The 22,006-nt window shown below is 39.3% G+C and overlaps 1 protein-coding gene across 1 annotated transcript in view; it reads right to left on the bottom strand.

Annotated features, from left to right (window-relative positions):
- The window catches only part of CNTNAP5 (contactin associated protein-like 5), a 1,037,136-nt gene that overhangs the window by 535,772 nt on the left and 479,358 nt on the right, over positions 1–22,006 (bottom strand). Inside the window, exons 5-6 of the mRNA XM_010860827.1 lie at positions 14,184–14,387; positions 4,569–4,753 (exon numbers count right to left, since the gene is read on the bottom strand). Coding sequence (XP_010859129.1) covers positions 4,569–4,753; positions 14,184–14,387 — 389 coding nt within the window. The remainder of the gene's footprint in view (positions 1–4,568; positions 4,754–14,183; positions 14,388–22,006) is intronic.

The following is a 22,006-nucleotide window of genomic DNA, read 5'->3' as shown; positions in this document are numbered from 1 at the left end:
TGTTGTTCCATGTCCAGTTCTAACTGTAGCTTCCTGACCTGCATACAGGTTTCTCAAGAGGCATGTCAGAGGGTCTGGTATTCCCATCTCTTTCAGGTTTTTCCACAGTTTATTGTGATCCACACAGTCAAAGGCTTTGGCATATTCAATAAAGCAGAAATAGATGTTTTTCTGGAACTCTCTTGCTTTTTCCATGATCCAGAGGATGTTGGCAATTTGATCTCTGGTTCCTCTGCCTTTTCTAAAATCAGCTTGAATATCTGGAAGTTCACAGTTCATGTACTGCTGAAGCCTGGATTGGAGAATTTTGAACATTACTTTGCTAGTGTGTGAGATGAGTGCAATTGTGCGGTAGTTTGAGCATTCTTTGGCATTACCTTTCTTTGTGATTGGAATGAAAACTGACCTTTTCCAGTCCTGTGGCCACTGCTGAGTTTTCCAAATTTGCTGGCATTATTGAGTCAGCACTTTCACAGCATCGTCTTTCAGGATTTGAAATAGTTCAACTGGAATTCCATCACCTCCACTAGCTTTGTTCATAGTGATGCTTTCTAAGGCCCATTTGACTTCAGATTCCAGGATGACTGGCTGTAGGTGAGTGATCACACCATCGTGATTATCTGAGTCATGAACCTCTTTTTTGTACAGTTCTCCTGTGTATTCTTGCCATCTCTTCTTAATAGCTCCTGCATCTGTTAGGCCCATACCATTTCTGTCCTTTATCGAGCCCATCTTTGCAGGAAATATTCCTTTGGTATCTCTAATTTTCTTGAAGAGGTCTCTAGTCTTTCCTTAGGTTCTGATTAATAGACAACATTGTTATAAAATATACCATAGATTCTCTATCATTAAAATGTCTACAAATGACAAATACTGGAGAGGATATGAAGAAAAGAGAACCCTCCTGTGCTGTTGTGGGAACATAAATTGGTGTAGCCACTATGAAAAACAGTATGGAGTTTCCTTAAAAAGTTAAAAATATAGCTACCATATGATCCATCTATCCCACTCCTAGGAATCAGTTCAATTCAGTCATTCAGTTGTGTCCGACTCTTTGCAACCCCACAGACTGCAGCATACCAGTCCTCCCTGTCCATCACTAACTCCCGGAGTTTACTCGAACTCATGTCCCGACAGTGATGCCATCTAACCATCCCATCCTCTGTCATTCCCTTCTCCTCCTGCCTTCAATCTTTCCCAGCATCAGGGTCTTTTCCAATGAGTCAGATCTTCACATCAGGTGGCCAAAATATTGAAGTTTCAGCTTTAGCATCAGTCCTTCCAATGAATATTCAGGACTGATTTCCTTTAGGATGGGCTGGTTTGTTTTCCTTGTAGTACAAGGGACTCTCAAGAGTCTTTCCCAACACCACAGTTCAAAACCATAAATCTTCTGGAAAAACCATAGCTTTGGCTAGACAGACCTTTGTTGGCAAAGTAATGTCTCTGTTTTTTAATATGCTGTCTAGGTTGGTCATAAGATTTCTTCCAAGGAGCAAGCATTTGTTTAATTTCATGACTTTAGTCAGCATCTGCAGTGATTTTCGAGCCCCCCAAAATAAAGTCTGTCACTGTTTCCATTGTTTCTCCATCTATTTCCCATAAAGTCATGGGACCATATATCATGATCTTAGTTTCCTAGGAGTATATCTGGAGAAAATCATAGTTCAAAAAGATACATTCACCCCAATGTTCACTGCAGCACTATTCACAATAGCCAAGACATGAAAGCAACCTAAATGTTCATTTTGTGATACATATATGCGATGAATATTACTCAGCCAAAAAAAAGAATGAAATAATACCATTTGCAGCAACATGGATGAACGTAGGGATTATCATACTAACTGAGGTATGTTAGAAAGGCCAAGACAAGTACCTTATGATATCACTTACATGTGGGATCTAAACTATGATGCAACAGAACTTATTTACAAAACAGAAACAGACTCACAGACATAGAAAACAAGCTTATGGTTACCAATAGGGAAAGGAGGAAAAGGGATAAATTAGGAATTTGGGATTAATATGTACACCAATAAATATAAAATAAATAAATAACAAAGACCTACTGTACAGCACCTGGAACTATATTAAATATCCTGTAATAAACCATAATGGAAAAGGATATGAAAATGAATATATTATAACTGAATCACATTGCTGTATACCAGAAAGTAACACAAAGTTGTAAATCACCTATTACTTCAATTTGAAAAATAGATCTTAGATTCAGATATCCTATTTAACAATAATGATGCTCATATTGCTTCTAGGCAACTGAAGTTAAGAATTTTCACTTTCCAGATTTTTTCCAACTACTTAGTGGTGAAGTGGTGATTATGACACAGGCTCCTTTCTCCCCACACAGGCTTGAAGGTGAATCTTCAAGGCTGGAGAGCTCCAGTTGTTTGAGAGATTTCCCCAACACCTAACTCTCTTGAGCCAGTGCAGCCAGTCTAATGTCATCATTATGGCCAGTCTGTCTTCTTTTATATTCATATGAGCAAACTGGCTGCATCCTTGGAAGGGGTTTGGCTTATCTGAAGCAGAGGTTGCCTCATAGAAATAGTTCAAGGTGCATTTTTTCCCTAGCAAATACTTTTTACAAGGTACCAAAAAATTCAAGAATTTCTAGAAGAAATCTGTTTCAATTTCATAAATTAAACAACATCATTGGATTTCTCTTGCAAATGCTGACATTCACTTTAATGCTACTATGCTGTAATTTCATACAGATTCTCTATACTGGAGATCATGGATAAGTAGAGATTAACCTGAAAATAAATGTTAAATCGGGCAACTGAGTGGATTTTAGAATCACCTCTCAGGCCATTAGAAGTCAAGTATTTGGGGAATTACTAAAACTTGATTTTGTGTTTTTTCGTTGTCCTCAAGTTCAAAAAAGATCTCTTTAAGATAATTTCAACATTATGTGTATTTCTTGTGTTTTCAATCACTTAAATGATGTTGTCAAAGGAGGATAATTGATAGTCATAGATTTCTAGTTATTAGCAACTTAAAAAACAAAACCAAAAACTACCTACCTGATATATTGCATCTTGAGTTAAAGAGTGACAAATTTTTTTGAAGTTAATGAATAGCATAACTTATCAACAGTATGCTAAACAAGGTTAAGATCAAAAGAGGAAATCTTTCTTATAATTCATACTAGTGATGGGAAAAAAAAAATGTCAGATCCTAAGTTTTCAGTTATTTAACTCCACCTTCACTGTTCTAGTATATATCCACTGTTGATTGACATTGTCTCCTAACAGGGTTTCCAACCATCTGTCCAGCAACCATCCACCTACAGACAGATCTAGGCTATGGAGTAACTTCAGAGCTACCTTCAGAGTAATGGCTCTAAAATAGTTGTTCTCAAACATTAGGGTGCATCAGAGTCTCCTAGAGGATTTTTAAAAACTGAATGATTGAGGCCTTCTTTCCTGAGTTTCTGATTCTGTGGGTTTGGATGAGACTAGGGCACTTTCATTTCTAACAAATTTCTAGGGGATATTAATTGGACTGGCCCCCGAAACAAACATTCAGAATGACTCCTCTAAAACATAAGTCTGGCCATGTCCCTACTCTGCAAAAGGTCATTCTCTTCTGCCTCAAGTGATGTGTTGATAAATGCAAAATCTGGCTGTTCAGGGTGTAATACATACACATAGATACACACACACACATCTCTGTACATGCATGTGTGTGTGGGAGCATGAATGCATTCAGATATTATGTTATTTTACTGATATAAGTGGTGTGCAGTTTACAAATAATAATAAAATATACAATAAATTATATTATAAATTCCATAAACCGACTGATTTTTGTAGACTGCTTTTGTTGATTTTTCACTGAACTATTTTATCCATAATTACATACAGTCTCTGTCACATATTTGTCTTTTTCCCTTAATTTTTTAAACAACACTTGACAGGCTGAAGGCAACAGGCGTCAAGCCAAACTTGCCCTGAAGGATGTAGTTTTTCCAATCTCTGGTCTAGAGAATCAACAAAGAAATACATCAACCCCTGATTTATAGGACTTGCCAATATCTATGGTATAAATATTCCCACCATGATGAATTTCAAAGTATCAAAGCGATGTCACTCAACTTGGAGTTGGGAAGAGAGGCACTGTAGCAATCAAATAGACTGTATCTCTACCACACAGATACAACAGAAATAAATAACCTCAAATACATATCGATAGATGGAAATAGATATATTAAAGTAATTAGGAATAAATGAATTTAGTACCTTTTAAAAATACTTTGATGGATTATAAGTTTATATAACTGAACCTTTCATAATGACTGCATGATGGCTTGTAAGTTTCTGAGTCACCACCATATTTGCCAAAACATTTTCTCCAGGCTCACAGCTCAGACTCTCTCCCTGGGCTCCTTCATGGTCAACTACCTGGACTTAGATGGAGGTGAGGAGATGCTCAAACATGAGATTTGTCAAGGTCCCACATCATCTCACTTGCTCATTTGCTTACTGATTTTCTTACTGATCCTGAGCAAGGAGTGCAAGGGTTTGTAGGGACAGAAAACTCACCTCATAGTCAATGTCCAAGGCATCCGCCTCGCCCTTGGTGCGGAAGTGCTGTGTGTGCCTGTCCACAGTGAAATTCACGTGTTTGCCAACTCGCTCCAGGAGGACGGAGTGCCAGTGCTGGTCGTCCAGTAGGCTCCCCAGGGTGGCCAAGGCGGGGCTGCTGCTGAGACGAGGTTTGCTGTCATCTGTAAAGGGAACAGGAAGAAAAGATGGCATCTGTACCCCCAGGGCAGCCTGCAGGGCTATAAATAGAATATTCTGCAAGCAAGGCCAACTCTCTCTATCCAAAGTAAAAGATGATTCTCTCTCTACAGACCCAGAACTGTCCTGGGCTTGGGATGGAATACCAATGTTTTCCCACAGATTCCCGGACCAAGTTCTCCATCAACTGACATCTACACTTCCTTTTAGACATGAAAGAACATGTTTCTAGGTCTGGTGCACTTACATAATAAGAGAAATCAGATCTTGATAGCTGTATGAACAATATTGAAAATAGAACTCATCACATTTAGAAACAATGCATATTCTTTGCACTTGACTGGCTCTTGAAAGGAGAAAGTGAATCTTGAGTTGTACTTTAGCAGAAGAGTGAATGCTGGATAAGTAGAGGGAAGACAGTGGGGCCACTGAGTCAGGTAAATATGTAGGCAAAGGCAAGGAGAGGAAATGATCATTTTAGCTGCAATTTTCAATACCTACTCTATCGAGGGCATTTAAGTACAGATTGCATAATCTGCAAGTTCGATGCTCTAAGGCAAAATGATTATCTGCATTTATCAAATTATGAAGCTGAGGTCTGGTGAGGTTAAGCATTCCTAGGCAGAGATGTATCTAGGGCTCAAATTCAGATCCAGTCAGATTTTTGACTCTGATCCTGTCATGGGTCATTCAGCCCAAGCTGAGTTTGGAACACACCTCTTGGGAGGATGTGAGAGGTATGTTTTTCAATCAAGTGCCTCTGGTTCCCCTTCTCTTCATCTCTCCTCCAGTTTTACGTTGTTCCTGCCTGTATCCTTCTGTCAAAAAGATTAGAGCTTTACTTTTTTTTTTTCTTTCTTACAAAATGGCTCAAACTTAGCAAAATGAACAGTTCAATGCAACTAATTTTACTTATATGTAAATCTTCCAATTTTTCAGTATTTTATGTATTCAGTACCCTTAGTAACTGAAAGCTAAATGTCTCTCTTGTCTCTCCCAAAATGTGTAGAACAGCTGCAGCAGCCTGCTCCACAGCGTGGCAATCAGGGGGCAGAAGCTGCCATTTCCCCTGTGGGTTGCTCACACCCACCTCCATTATGGTCCCAAGTCACTGCTTCCCGCACAAAATAACACTCTGTTGCTTCCTATGGGGGTGGGGGGACAGTATCTAACTGATTGTAATTGAAAAATAAGAGCTGATGAGTTCATAGCTGACTTTAATTGATTTTTTCAATGACATATTGATTTGTTCCACATCTTTTGAGTTCTTACAATGTGTCAAATTATGCAGATACATTATTCGATCTTTTACTTTTTCTTCCTTCTCCCTTCGTTTCCTTTTTCTATCCATCCACCCATAAAATGGCATTGATAGCTATCTGTCTTGTTTACAGTGACAAATGCTGTACACAGGAGATAAAGAGTTAAAAGGCACACTTCTGAAGGTTTTAATGTGGAGATACAATAAGTGAATTGATAAGAAGCATGCTGCTTGTATTAACAGCAGTTAAGACAAGGAACCAAGAAAATGCAGGGTAGGAAGCTGTGGATGTTACATTATAGAGAGGGGCCAGGCCTGAAATTTGGCCAGAACAAGGAGCATTGTTACCTAACCAGGAAAAGCACCTGCCAAAGGTGGGGGTTCAGGAGAACCCCATAGAGGGATTCCATGCAGCAGAGTGCTATGACCATGTGGGGTTGGCTGATACCACCTTGGATCAGTTGCTAGTGTGAGCTGATTTACAGCTTGTGTTTTACCTTTAAGAAATGCGAGCCACTGGAGAATTAATAAGTCAGGGATTACTGGCTCAGACTAATATTTTAAGGTTATTTTGGCAGCTGTATGGGAATTCGATTAGAAGGCAAGGCTGGCAGGAAAACTGGCAGTCGTGTGGATGGAGGATGAGGGGCATAGGCAAAGCGAGCACAAGAAGGCGGGTTTCCAGGTGGTGAGAGGCTGTTGACATGTGGTAGCCTAGAATGTCATTTGGATACTAGAGTGGACATAATAAAAGAAAGACTTATTGAGAAATGACTTTTAGGAAGTTTGCTCCAGCAAGTGTATGAAAAGCACTACCAGTCAAAACAAAAAATACTTGTGTCTGCCTCTCTCCCCCTCCCTCTTCTACACGCACACACACACACACACACAGAGAATCAACTTTTATTTATAAAATAAAACATGCCTAAGGACTAATGACTGGTTGAAGGAGACTTACTGTGTCTTATAAACTATTAGTTCTAAGTTAATATACCCAAATAAATTTAATATTAGAGCCTTCACTTTAAATTTGATATGCCTTCCCTTTTCCTTAAAAAGTTAAAAAGGCATTTAAGAATTTACTAATATGTAAAAAACATTAAACATTTGAAACTGCAAAACCAATGAAAGTCACAAAAAGAAAAAGTAAAGGAATCATATCTTTTCCTCCTACTTATTTGTTATTGTGTGTTGTCTGGGTGGGTTTTAGTGATATTTTGATTTTTTTAATAGAGAAAAACATGGATTAAAATTAAATACTTTGATATTTTCTACAGTTTTATTCCTGCTTCAAAAGATGAGTTTAATTATGAAAAGGTCAAACTGACTGTAATTTTAGTTTTTATTCTTTTTCTTTTCTTTATATATTTTAGAGTATAAATATTTTTGATATTAAGAAACAAACCTAAACTTCATTAAAAGCATAATCCTCGACCTGCATGGATAACTATATGACTGATGTGTGAATTATTGAATATCTCCTGCTTTACAAGTATATTTTTAATTTAAAAAATGGCGGACATGAACATATTTTACTCTCTCCATGAATCATTTTATGTTAATGCACAGAAATCTTTGTTTTGTTTTTAATCATTGTCATACCCAACTATTTTGCAACCCCCTGGGCTGTAGGTGCACCGGGTTCCTCTGTCCATAGGATTTCCCAGGCAAGAATACATGTATTGAAACAAATTGAGTGGAAATCAGTCCACTTTAACAGTTGGATAAACAGGAAATTCTGCTATTCATCAAGTAAGATGTTTCAAAATATGTCTATATAAGGTGTAACTATGAAGAAAAAAGTTAGTCCTAGAAAAATTTCCATTTTACCTAGAAGTGTTCATTATTAGAAATTACAAAAAAACTTCATTCTCAAGAGATTATCAAACTCTTCATTCTGTAATATATACTTCAAGTCATATCTAAGTGGCAATTATGGTTCAACTACAACTTTTAAATAGTTTCCAGTTTATTAAGGCAAGATAAAAACACCTATGGGTAATTGTGGAGGACACAAAGAAAATAAAAATCCACAGATGGTGTCTTTTAGGCCAGAAACACATTAGAGAAAAAAAAATGAATTACTTATTAAATTAAAACTTGTTTTCATGTAGTTTGAGATAGTTAAAATGAAACTATGTAAATATTACTCAAAACCCTAAGGCATATGAAAAATTTTACAGGAAGTTTAAAATATCTGCAAAACATTTCTAACTTGCTCGTCTCCTCATCCTCCCCTACCCCACCCCAACATACTATGGATAAGCATATCAAATTCTTCACCCTTGGAACTAGCTTTTTTCTGGATCCTTCACATGTATATTGTGTTTTCATTTCAAAATCTCCTTTGATTAAATCACCTTGCTTGGTCTTAACAGTTTAAATATGGATGGCACTTTACCTTTCACAATCTGTAGACTTCATATAGCTTGAGGAAATGAGAACATCAACTTTCTCTTTAAATATTGTATTTCAACAAAAAGTCACTCTTGGAAAGATTTGTTGTTGATGAGCTAGAGGGCCATTTGCATGGAGGTCCCCAGTGCCTTCATCCACTTGATCTTTAGGATTAATTTTCTCACATTTAGTTGTTCAGGCTATCAATGTTGGTACTCACTTGTAATTTTAAGCTTCTTTTCTGTTAAAGTGAGGTGAGCATTTTACATAGGTTGTTTTTGTTATTCCTGAACACAGCCTTACAAAAAGCTTCACCTCAATGAAGCCACAGGATATACCCAAGTTCACAAAGAATTAAGGTTATACCCTGAGCTATGACTCCAAAGCTAAATACTCTTACTACTTACTCCTATTGGAAAAATTGATACCTTCATTCCTTATGTTCTGGCCATCTGCCTCCCACCATACACACATGTGAGTTTATTTAGCTTACTAAGAATATCAGGAAAGGGATTTGATGGATCAGCAAGCAGAGAGTTGTGGAAAAGGAAAATGCGGCAACCCAAAGAGGGAGGGACATGATGTAAACGGTGAAGGCAAATTTCACCTCTCTAGTTTATCCAGGATTATATAGACCCCTGTTTAGCAAAATTCATGGCTGATGAATGTTCTCAAGTACTCAAACGAAGTCTTCTAAGAAAATAAAAACTAACAGGAAGCCATGTGATTACAGTGGACTTGACCCTCAAATCAGAGAAAATCCTTATGTATCACTAAAGAAATGTAATTCATGTCCTTAGTTCTTAAAAAAAATTTTCTAAATTTTATTCAATAAAACATTCTCTAGATTTAGGGGTCATTGTTCAACCTGAATCCTAAGTTGCATCTATCTTTTGTGACTTCATTATCTTAAAAAATATGGTTTTGATGATACATAGCTATCTATTTCTGGTTAATATTACAAAGTTAGAAAGTCAGTCACAATAATTGTTTTACCAGGCTGCGACCTCCTTGAAAATCAGAACTGGTGACCCCCAGTGCATAGCTAAGTGCTTAGCTTAATGTACTTGCTCAATGAATTCCTATACATTAATGACACAGTTTATATAAAATGGGGTGCCAATTACCACACTGACACTTTGTCTGAAATTCCTGTCTTTCTTTCCTCTTCATAATAAAATCTCCAGGTATTTGAAGTTGGATCCAAGAAGACTTTCTGGACTCCTCTATCCCACCCTGGTCTCTCCATTCTAAAAATTTTAACACATAACAGCAACTTCTTAATATTCAATACCTACTTGTTCAATGAGTTTATAACATTTTAATGATTAATGTCAGGACCTTGTGTTTGAGTTGGTGAGGGTTCTAATCTTGGGTCAATGGCTTTGCAACTACATCATCTCTGTGACCCAGGGTAACCAACTGGATATCACTGACGATCAAAATGCTTGAATTTGAAAAAGCTAAAGTAAACATTCACTAGACTCCCTAGAGTAGGTGCAGAGCATTCAGTGATATCCAAGATATCTCTGTGAGTTGGTTATGTAGTCAGATGCTTTGCCTTTGAACCTATGCTTGGCTCCCACAAGGACAGTGTGCTCCACACATGTTTCTGCTATTTCAAGGTTCTCACTTTCCCATGACTGCCTTATTGCACAATCTGCCTCAGTTCAAAAGCACTGGACTTGTAAGGATGAATGACCTGCATGTGTGATTGATGTTTTGTTTAGTTCTTACCACAATTCCCCAGTCATGTAATGCCTCTGCTCTTTGATTTTACCACCCGCATATATGAGTTTGTGCTGTTGTAATTCTACAGAGGGCAAACTGCCACAGGTGATCTGAATGAGATGTGCAAAGAGTGGAAAGAGGAATCTCTATTAACTTCCTTATGGATTAAGAGAAGAAATTTCTTTCGCATTAGTAGCTCTAGAAAAACCATCATTGTACCCTAAGAGAACAGTCAAAGGGGAAGGCCTAGTTTGACTGCAGCATTGAAATGATCTTTTCAAGTCAACTGCCACAGAGGTAACTAAGTAATATGAATCAGAATATCAGCAAAGAGCATCACTTGTGAGGAACCACAGCACACCATGCATCTCCAAAGGCCCGCCTCTGTAGCTGTCCATGGTACTGAATCACTCCACTCAGCCTAAAACACTGAATTGTAAAGTCACAAATCAGAAAAGGAAAACACATTGGAGAACTGTCCCTACAGGGAACACTACTGGAGTATCCACATCAGCTGGGAAGAGAGACGCTTCCTCCTTCACTGGCCCAAACACCATTTTTAGCCCATTAATTTAAATTCTTAGATTCTTCCTCTCTCTCTTCATTTTTCTCTCTCTCTTGATTCATTTCTTTTAAAAAAGAAAACAAGAAAAAAAAAAAAAAAAAAGACCTTGATCATGGATAATATAAACTCTTTCCACTTTGAAGGTTGTGTGGAAACTTGGAAAGAACATAAATTTTATATAATATGTAAAATTTTTATATAAATAGCTAAGGAAAAACACTTGGAAAATACACCAAAATTAATAGAAGGATGGCTGGGTTGTAGAACTTTGAGTGCCTTTTTTCATCTTATTTATAATTTTTTTCTTTGAGTTTTCTAAAACTGACATATATTTTATAATCTGAAAATAAGTTTTAGATCATCAGATCAGATCAGATCAGTCACTCAGTCATGTCCGACTCTTTGCAACCCCATGAATCGCAGCACGCCAGGCCTCCTTGTCCATCACTAAAAATAAGTTTAAAAGGCAGTAAATATGACTAGATTTTAACTGTGACTACACTGATTACTAGCTGCATCATTTGAGCAGCTGACATATATTCCTCCAGTTTAATATTCCATATAGGTAAATTGGAGCTAATGGCTATGTACATAATGGGCTGCTTTGAGGATTGGATAGGATACTGCACATTGTGGAGATCACAGGAGGAAGAGTAGGCCAGGCTTGGGGATGAGCAAGCCAAATGAGAAAAATGTATATTTGTGTCAGGCTCTGATAGGTGAGATGAAAACCTCTTTTCCCAGTAATTCAATTGGCCTGGAGTACCTACTTCAGGTAGGTGTTCTCCTAGTTTCCAGAACTACAGCCATGAAGACAATGTTATCTTGCCCTTGTGTAACCTATGTTACAGATTTTCTCTTACGGGCAAATCAAAGCTGTTACCATTCCCCCTTTCCCCTTAACTCAGTGCTTCCAAAGATTTGCTGGCTATGACAGAGAGTATGTTACATATCAGTATGTTGTGCTGAGCTAACATACTAATACATGTCAGTGTCTCTCCAGAGAAGGAACATAAAAAACTGTACTATTTAATAAGTATGCCGGGTAACTGTTTAAAGGAGGTAAGTACAGGAAATATTCAATCATGGTAAACTCATGGAAATAGTAAATCCGAAAGCCGAAGAAAAATTCCAAACTTCGTAGAATACAGACTAAACATATTTTTACTACTAAATAATTCACTAAATGAGATTTCCCATTATCACCAACAGAGTTAGAAATATGGGTTAAATGGAAATCTGGAAAGAGAATTGTTCTGTCTTTTTTATATCACAGCAGGAGAGGGTCTTCTTCATCTTAATAGACCCATTTCTTTCCAGGAAGACCAGCAAACTACAGGATGTGGGACATTCAGATATCGTTAGTTGAATAATGAGTTATATGAGGAGTTTCACTGTGTTTATTTACTGACACAGAAAATTCTCAGGTGGCATTAGTGGTTAAGAATCCACCTGCCAATGCAGGAGATGTAAGAGATGAAAGCTCTATCCCTAAGTCTAGAAGAGCCCCTAAAGTAGGAAGTGGCACCCCACTCCAGTATTCTTGCCTGGGAAATCTCATGGGCAGAGAAGACCAGCAGGCTATAGCCCGTGGGGCCACAAAGAGTCATACATGACTGAGCACGGCAGATTGGATCACACAAAATTCATTTTGAATATTTTTAGTTTTCATGTTCATGCCCTGCTAGATAGTTATTAATAATATCCCAGGTTAGAAATAAGTAAATTGAGGCTTGGAAGTTATGAACTTTCCCCCAAAATAAATAGCTGGCACCTGTCTGCAAGTAAAATCTGTCACATGAGCACATCTTTTCCTTTCCATCCTGCTTTACTGTGACTGAAACTGCTGTACATCATTGGGTTATGCTTGCTGGGGCAGAGTTTCAGAGGGGTAATGGCAATAACTTTATCCACAACCCACAATGCTCTGTGAATGACTTGTCACTGGGTGTTAGGGAGGAAGTTAGTCCATCCATTCTCGTTTCATGAAAATTGAACACCAGTTAACAGACTGATATGTTTCTGCTGAATATGCCCATCTTTCATAGACTTCACTGATAAATTTCTCTAGGTATGTGGACAAAACTGATTAGGTTACTGGCAAATCCTCTTTAGCTCTTCTCTGGGTGAGACTCTAAAGATGCCTTTGCTGTGTATTTAGTTTAGTGCATTAGATATCAATTTAATGAGCTAAACTTGGGATCCAGAGGCTGTCCTTGCTAGCACTGCCAATGTCCAACATAGAGGCTAAGGAGATGCTCAGAAATGCCTCAAAATAAGTATCTCCATTGCTTGGCTTTGGGGATGAGTTCACAATAATCTTCATTCTTATGCTAATTAGTAAAAGAACTTATTTCTAAATAATTATTATTAAAGGACAAAAAATTATCTGTGATATTTCTAGGCTTTCATGCAACATAAGCCTACAAACTGAATTCTGCTATGACTTTCTTTCTTTACTATTTGATCAGAAATACTCACCAGTAGGTGATAATTATCTTCCACAAGTATACTCTCCACCCCTTCCCCTAACACTAATAAATACCCAAAGGGAGGCAGAAACTCATTCTTAGAGAATGCGGTCTCTTCCTTTTTTATCACCCTAACACTTTTTTCCTAGTTCCTTTTCTCCAGTAGAGCTTCTTGGTTTGCCTTTGCAAATTTGGGAGTTCTACTCCCTGCCTTCTGTACTTGGCTCATGCTTGCTTACAAAGTACCTTTCACATAAAGGAGGCTGACCATCTCTTAGTTGATTACCAAGAAATGCAGACCTGCCAGTAGTGAGGCAGGAACGACGGATGCCAACCCACAGCAGGAGGCCTGAGTCCTAAACAGATAGAAAGTAGGAGGGCATTCTGTACTAAATTGACTAGCATTTGGCAAATATAGGGCTCACCCTAGCACAGCCGAGGCACTTGATATAAACAAAAAACAAAACAGAGTTTCCTTTAATAAGACATGAGAATGCCCAGAAACTTAGATGCCATGCACATGACCCCTTGTTCCCTCACAAAACAAACAAAAAGTAAAATGTATCTTCTCCATATTCCCCCAGGAACTTAACTTTCATAAGTGTAACAAGTATAACAGATGGTGAACAAGCCTTATTATATTGTAATATGTGTGCTTGTATGTGTGTTCAAACTTCCTCTAGCTAAAGCTTGTTACTTAAAAAAAAAAAAAAAAAAGTGAAATACATCGAAAAAAAAAGAAAGGAAGGAAGGAAGAAAAATTAACCTGTATCTCTTCCCTACCTACTAAAATTCCTTGTTTAAAGAATGCTATTTATGGCTTAAACATTTTAAAATGTGGATTTTTCTTCTCCAATTTGGATAAGGAAAATATGTCACTTTGACTGTGACACAGCAACTTCTAACTGACACACTAGGAGGATAACCTGCTAGAAAAGGAGTTCCCCGTAGCCCTACATGGCCAGGGACAGGGCAAAGCTTGACCCTACCCAAGTTGAGGTGCAGGGCGAGCCTTCCTCTCTGGAGCTCCAGGGTGATGTGGTCTCCCCGTTGTCCTTCTCCATGGAAGAGGACCCCATCTCCTTGCATGCTCTTGAACTTCAGGGAAATCACATCTTTAAGAGTACTCATCAGCTTCTGATTGAACCTGTAGAGTAGGGAGCTTCGACCATCGAAGTCAGCAACGTCCGATTCTAGGCACAAAAAGAGAGAGGAAGGAAAATCAGTGCACATCCTCAAAATGTTCTCCCTCTTTCCTGTCTTAGCTGTTGTTCAATTAGTTGAAATATTCCTGACATCTATAGGGTACTGACTCAAGGGGAAACATATAGCCCAGACCCAGTGTAATTAGACTCAGGGGAAATATTCATTTAGAAGCAACCATCACATACTCAGAGTGAACTGATCATCTGTCTAGAAGTTAAACCTCTCATTAGTGATAGTCAGCTTTTGCTTGAGGGGACAAGATGAGAATACCACAAGTACCTTTGTCAGGCTGTATTGTGTTAGATGCCTGGTTGTAATAGTCTCTCATCATTTATCCTCCTTATTAACTTGCTTCTGATAGTTAGAGTCATTTTCTCCCATCATCTCCAGTTCAAGGTCAGAGATGAAAAATATAGTTCATTATTTCAACCCTGATGGAAAAATGCAGTTTTCCTAGACGTGTGTTAAGAAAGAATCTGAGGTTTTACTTTCGGTTCCTTTAAGTTTCCTTTAGGTTTATGGTTTGAAGTAGTTATGTATGGATGTGACAGTTGGACTGTAAAGAAAGCTGAGCATTGAAGAATTCATGCTTTTGAACTGTGGTGTTGGAGAAGACTCTTGAAAGTCCCTTGGACTGCAAGGAGATCCAACCAGTCCGTCCTAAGGGAAATCAGTCCTGAATATTCATTGGAAGGACTGATGCTATAGCTGAAACTCTAATACTTTGGCCACCTGATGTGGCCAAAGAAGAACTAATTCTTTGGAAAAGACCCTTATGCTGGGAAAGACTGAGGCAGGAGGAGAAGGAGACTACAGAGGATGAAATGGAGGTGCATCACCGACTTGATGGACATGAGTCTGAGCAAGCTCCGGGAGTTGGTGATGGACAGGGAAGCCTGGTGTGCTGCAGTCCATGGAGTTCCAAAGAGTTGTACACAATTGAGTGACTGAACTGAACTGAACTTAGGGTAACTGGAAAATAATATTCAGTTAAAGTAGATTTACTATTTGAACAGAGAGGGCAAATATCTTGCATCCTTATCATGCCTGCCTTATCTTATGCTGATGATATGTATCATTTTCGTTTTCATATAAAAATGAATATTCATTATTGTGAAAGCAAAAAAGGAAGTCCTGGTAATTATGATTTAGATAAGCTTATGTAGCAGATATGAATAACCATATCTGAAAATTATATGTCAAAAAACTAATAGAAATTTTCTTTTCCTTTTTTTATTGATGCATAATTGATCTACAACATTATATTAGCTTCAAGTGTACAACACAATGATTGCTGCTGTTGCTACTGCTGCTGCTGCTGCTGCTGCTAAGTCGCTTCAGTCGTGTCCAACTCTGTGTGACCCCAGAGACGGCAGCCCACCAGGCTCCCCCATCCCTGGGATTCTCCAGACAAGAACACTGCAGTGGGTTGCCATTTCCTTCTCCAATGCATGAAAGTGAAAAGTGAAAATGAAGTCGCTCAGTCGTGTCCAACTGTTACCGACCCCATGGACTGCAGCCTACCAGGCTCCTCCACCCATGGGATTTTCCAGGCAAGAAGACTGGAGTGGGGCGCCACACAATGATTAGATATTTATATATATTGCAAAGTCAGCAGCACAAAAAGTGTATTTAACTTTTGTATTTTACATAGTTACAGAATTTTTTTCTTGTGACGAGAACTTTTAAGAACTACTATCTAAGCAGCTTTCAAATATGAAGAGTCTTACCTCACCAAAGAATATAGAAAGATGGCAAATAAGCATCTGAAAAGATGCTCCACATCACACGTCACCTGAGAAATGCAAATTAAAATAATGCGGCACTGTTAAATGTACGCCCATTAGAATGGCCTAACCCTGAAACACCGACACCACCAAATGCTGAGGTAGGAAGATGTGGAGCAATAGGGAGTCTCATTCACTGAGAGATGGGACACGGAACAGTACAGCCACCATGGAAGACAGTTTGGTCGTTTCTTACGAAGCTAAATGTACTCTACTTATACCATCTAGCACTCTAACTCTGTTGTATTTACTCAAAAGAGTTGAAAACTTGAGTCCACACAAACACCTGCACACAGATGTTTACAGCAGCTTCAGTTATAATTGCCAAATCTTATAAACAACCAAAATACACTTCACCAGGTGAATGGATAACTAAACTGTGGTGCATTGAGATAACAGAATATTGCACAGCACTAAAAGGAAATGAACTGTCAAGCCGTGAAAAGAAAGAAACAAACAAAAACCTTAAATACATATTACTTAATGAAAAAATGTCAATCTGAAAATGCTACTCTATGAGTCCAGAAGCATTACATTCTAGGAAAAGCAAAACTATGGGACAGGAAAAAGATCAGTAGAGGCCAGGGGTTGATCAGAGGGAAAGAGGAATTGGCAGAGCGCAGAGGATTTCTAGGACAGTGAAAATACAGATACTGAAATGATAAGATGCATGCTATTATATGTTACTCTAAACTTACAGAATGTACAACACCAACAGTGAACTGTTGTAGAAGTCGGACCATCAAGAAACCAAGCACCACACTCGGAGAATTGGAGAATTCAGGTTTATTGTCCAAAAACCAAGCACCGCGCTCAGAAATTTGGAGAAACCAGGTTCATTACTCCAGTGCGCCCAGAGGAGTTAACTCTTCCAGCTCTGCGCCCAGAACAAAGGAGTTACAGAATTTTTATAGACAGTGCATGACCCCAGACTTTAGTGGACAGTGCTGTTAATAGGCAAGTTCAAATTAAGGGTCTCATGCACACAGAAACAGCAGTTAGGACACAGCAGGGGGATGCCTGACCTTTACACAAACATGGTTAAGCAGGATTACAGGGGTTGAGTAATTGACAAGGGTGAATGATGTAAGTTTCAGCTCAGTAGCCCCAGGACCCATCTTCTGCCCCTGTGGCTGGCCCGTAGTATTGGATATGCATTCAGAAGGCCACTGTCATCTTTCCAGTCTCCAATCTGTAGAGACCTGAGCTTTTTGGTGGGACCTCTGTCTTTATAAACTGGGACTCCCAGCAATTCACCCTGGACTAGGGGAAGGAGGAAAAGGGAGGGATGGATAGTCTCCAATACCATGCCCCCCACCAGTTGGCTGGTAAAATCAAATATGCGTTAGTCCCACAAATCCAATATAATCCTTCAGGAGCAGGCCAATGTCCTTCAGTAGACAAGTCATCCTATCAGGTCTTTAAATCAGGGAACCTTGCTAGAGGGTGAGGATTAGGCTCTGTATAGTTTGGGCTTTCCCATGTGACTTTGCAAGGAGCTAGCTGAGTTACAGGGCACCCCACTCCAGTAATCTTGCCTGGAAAATACCATGGACGGAGGAGCCTGGTAGGCTGCAGTCCACGGTGTCGCGAAGAGTCAGACACGACTGAGCGACTTCACTTTCACTTTTCACTTTCATGCATTGGAGAAGGAAATGGCAACCCACTCTAGTGTTCATGTCTGGAGAATCCCAGGGACGGGAGAACCTGGTGGGCTGCCGTCTATGGGGTTGCACAGAGTCAGACACGACTGAAGTGACTTAGCAGCACAGCAGCAGCTGAGTTACAGAAGCAGAATGAGCATGAGGTTATTTCTAGCTGGGTGAAAGTTTTTAAATTTTCCTCTTCAGAACCATAACGCAAAATGTGGACTTTGGGTGATTGTTTTTTGTCAGTGTAGGTTCATCAGCTGTAATAAATGTACCACTTTGATAGGGACACTGATAATGGGGGAGGGGGACTTGTATTTGTGAGAGCCAGGGGTATACTGGAAGTTTCTATACCTTCCTCTGTACTTTCCTTAATTCTGCTGTGAATGTAAACTGCTCTAAAAATAGCCTTTAAAATAAATAATAGTGATTCTTTGGAGGTGTTGTTATAGGTGTTTTTATATTTTCTATTCTTTTATCATAAAAACTTTTACAAAAAATATTTTATTACTTTTTTAATAGGAGAATGTTAAAGCTGTTTAATTACAGTTTAAAACAGATCCATTATATACCATCTTATGTGGGTGGGATGGTGGTGAATGGGTGTATGAAGGGGGTGAAATTATTCTTATTTGAAATTAACTACTTGATAAAACTCAATCTTTTTATTATTCACCAAGCAATTAAAACCCTCACCTTGAGCATACACAGTAATAAATTAAGTTTTTGCTTTTTTTTTTTTTTTTTTGACCAAGGAGCTAGAAGTATCCTTTGGAAAGCTGAAATTTTGAAATGAAAATAAAAATGAAACCATACCTTTCTGGTAATTAATGTTAAAATACAGTTCCATAATTTATTCCTATGGAATAAAGTGGTTCTAACCAAGGTTGCTAATACACCTGAGACCCAAAAATGAAATAGTCCAGAGACAGAGGGATTCTCACCAATCCTCAACTTTCTCAGACCCTCTCCCCCATCACCCCATCAATGCTTCTACCTCTGTCCTCTGAAACCAGTCTCTACTAAAACCAAGTGGAGACTATAGACAGCAAGTTGGTATCAGTCAGAGAATAATAAGGATCATAATGTAGATAACAGCATGGATGTTAAACTGTGATGGCTGTAGCTTAACTGGGTCATGTTGGCAGCTCTATATCTTGAAGACTTGATATCCTCATCTATAAAATGGGGTAATTGCATCCTTCAGAGAAGACTGCTGTGAGCATCAAATGTGCTTATCCATGTAAAGTGATAATGTATACAAAGGGATGCCATCATATCTGGCATGTTACTTGTGTTAAATCCTTAAGAGGGATTAGGAGTATTAACAGTGTTTAGGATACATGGAGGACCTTGCATTCCTCCCCAGTCTACTCTTGTGGCTGACACCCCACTTTCTCACCTACAATAATGCTTTTCAATTTTTGAGTCAATGGTTTACTGCCCAGGGATGCAAGTTGGCCCCAAGTTTTCTGTTCTGCCATACTTCAAACTCTACTTGAAATTCTTTGTGTGCAGGTCTGCACCTGTGTCTTCCTGCTCTATTCTGAAACCTCCCCCTTGGCTCTGCACCAGACTCTGGATTAGGAACTGAGTCCTTAGGAGCCTAGTGCTGAGTGAGGGGACATGGCACATACAACTGGTGAGCCATGACACTAATATGGCACATTGTGAGCTAAAATAGAAGGGTACGCCCACTGCAATGGGAACAGTATGAAGTTCAAACATTGTATATGACTCTGAGAGTGGGGTGATTTCTGACATGAATAATCATGCATTTCTGAGTTACTATTGAAAAGACATGCCTTGATCTAATTGTTTCATGAGAAATTTGGAAAACTTTCAAGAAGATATGCTCAAGTCGTTTATTAAGATTCCAGGAACAATCAGAAGGGAAGAGGTATTGCCCTTCCCCACCCCTCACCCCCTGCTTCCCAGCCTTCATGCCACGTCTTATTGCCTGGAGGCCAAAACAGCCTGGAAGGGGGCCCAACAGTGATGGCAGTAATATTGCTGAGGGGAGAAGACTCTTCCTTTCTCCACTCCATGGCACTATCTCTTTTCCAATTCATCCCAGCATTCATGATCTGCAATTCAATCCTTCAGATATCTAGCTAATCTAGGGACTTTATCAATGCTATAAGTGGTGATGACATAGGTTACTTCTAAGAAAATATATCTTCATGTTGCCCCGAGATCTTAAGAAAACTGAATTGATCAATAGGGCAGGAAAAAAGAAAATATTGTTGAAGTCTCACAGACCTGGGTTTCAAATCTGGTTTTGCTATTTACTAGCTGGGGGACTTGAGACAACTTTCTTGACTTCTCCAAGCTTCAAGGTCGTATTTGTACAATAGAGCTAAGAGAAACTTACTCTAAAAGGCTCTACAAGAATTACATAAATCATTCTTGGAAATGAAGAGTCACTCAATATTTTACTCCCTAATTCCATCATTAATCCAAAGCCATTGCTGCAATGGTAAAGATCTGAAGCATGATGTGAAGATGGTATGAAGAGTATGGTATAAAGGAAATCTGAGATTGGGGTTCAGTATGCCTCACATTGCATTGAGCAGACATTTATCCAAGCCTTCATCACTATCCATATTCTCACAATAGCCTTATAACTGCCCAGCTGGACTCAACCTCTGCAACCTCCCTTTGAACCATTCTGTCAATTTCCCATTCCATTTGCTAAAGCCCTTCAGTAAACCCCCTTTGCACAAAAATTAAATTCTACCTGTCTCAGGTCCGTCTAGTCAAAGCTATGGTTTTTCCAGTGGTCATGTATGAATGTGAGAGTTGGACTATAAAGAAAGCTGAGTGCTGAAGAGTTGATGCTTTTGAACTGTGGTGTTGGAGAAGACTCCTGAGAGCCCTTTGGACTGCAAGGAGATCCAACCAGTCCATCCTAAAGGAGACCAGGCCTGGATGTTCATTGGAAGGACTGATGTTGAAGCTGAAACTCCAATACTTTGGCCACCTGATGCGAAGAGCTGATTCATTTGAAAAGACCTTGATGCTGGGAAAGATTGAGGGCAGAGGAGAAGGGGATAACAGAGGATGAGATGGTTGGATGGCATCACGGACTCAATGGACATGGGTTTGGGTAGACTCTGGGAGTTGGTGATGGACAGGGAGTCCTGGCGTGCTGCAGTTCACAGAGTCGCTAAGAGTCGGACATGACTGAGTGACTGAACTGAACGGTCTCTGTCCTCCTTTCTCCCCTCATCCACTACTTCTCCCCACAACCTTCATCCTACTCCAAGTCTGTGTGTGTGTGTGTGTGTGTGTGATATGCATGCATGTCTATATTGAAGGACATAGGAACATGTATAGAACACACACTCTGAGCCCTGTAATGCTCTAAATGCTTTTTGTGCTTGAATTTATTTAATCATATCAATCACCTATTGGTGATTGGGAAGAGTAAATAATAGGGAAGAACAAATCTGATGCCCTGTTAGATTTGTTTCTTTTACCTTTGCATTCTAGTGCTTTTAAGAATGTTGGCTATAGCCTGACATATCCAGCATAGTCCATTTTTAAGACTCTGGTCTTAAAGGGTGTAACATCTTTCCATTCACACAGAGGTAAAAAGTTGCAAAACAGAGAATAACATTTGTCTTGGGGCTTCCCTGGTGGCTCAGAGGTTAAAGTGTCTATGTGCAATGCGGGAGACCTGGGTTCGATCCCTGGGTCAGGAAGATCCCCTGGAGAAGGAAATGGCAACCCACTCCAGTATTCTTGCCTGGAGAATCCCATGGGTGGAGGAGCCTGGTGGGCTACAGTCCACGGGGTCGCAAAGAGTCCGACATGACTGAGCAACTTCAAGATGGAGATTTAAAGGAACATCTTGACCTGACCTACAGGACAGCTGCAAGAACAAAGGATTCTGACAAAGTTTGCAACAATGAACCACACCTCTCCCTCACCTTGGCTTTTAAAATGCTTTTCAGTTCAGTTCAGTTGCTCAGTCATGTCCAACTCTTTGCAATCCCATGAATCACAGCACGCCAGGCTTCCCTGTCCATCACCAACTCCCAGAGTTTACTCAAACTCATGTCCATCGAGTCGGTGATGCCATCCAAACATCTCATCCTCTGTCGTCCCCTTCTCCTCCTGCCCCCAATCCCTCCCAGCATCAGGGTCTTTTCCAATATGTCAACT

The sequence above is a fragment of the Bison bison genome, unplaced genomic scaffold, assembly GCF_000754665.1.
Source record: "Bison bison bison isolate TAMUID 2011002044 unplaced genomic scaffold, Bison_UMD1.0 scf7180017864471, whole genome shotgun sequence".
NCBI lineage: Eukaryota > Metazoa > Chordata > Mammalia > Artiodactyla > Bovidae > Bison > Bison bison.
This window is presented reverse-complemented; position numbering and strand designations above follow the sequence as displayed.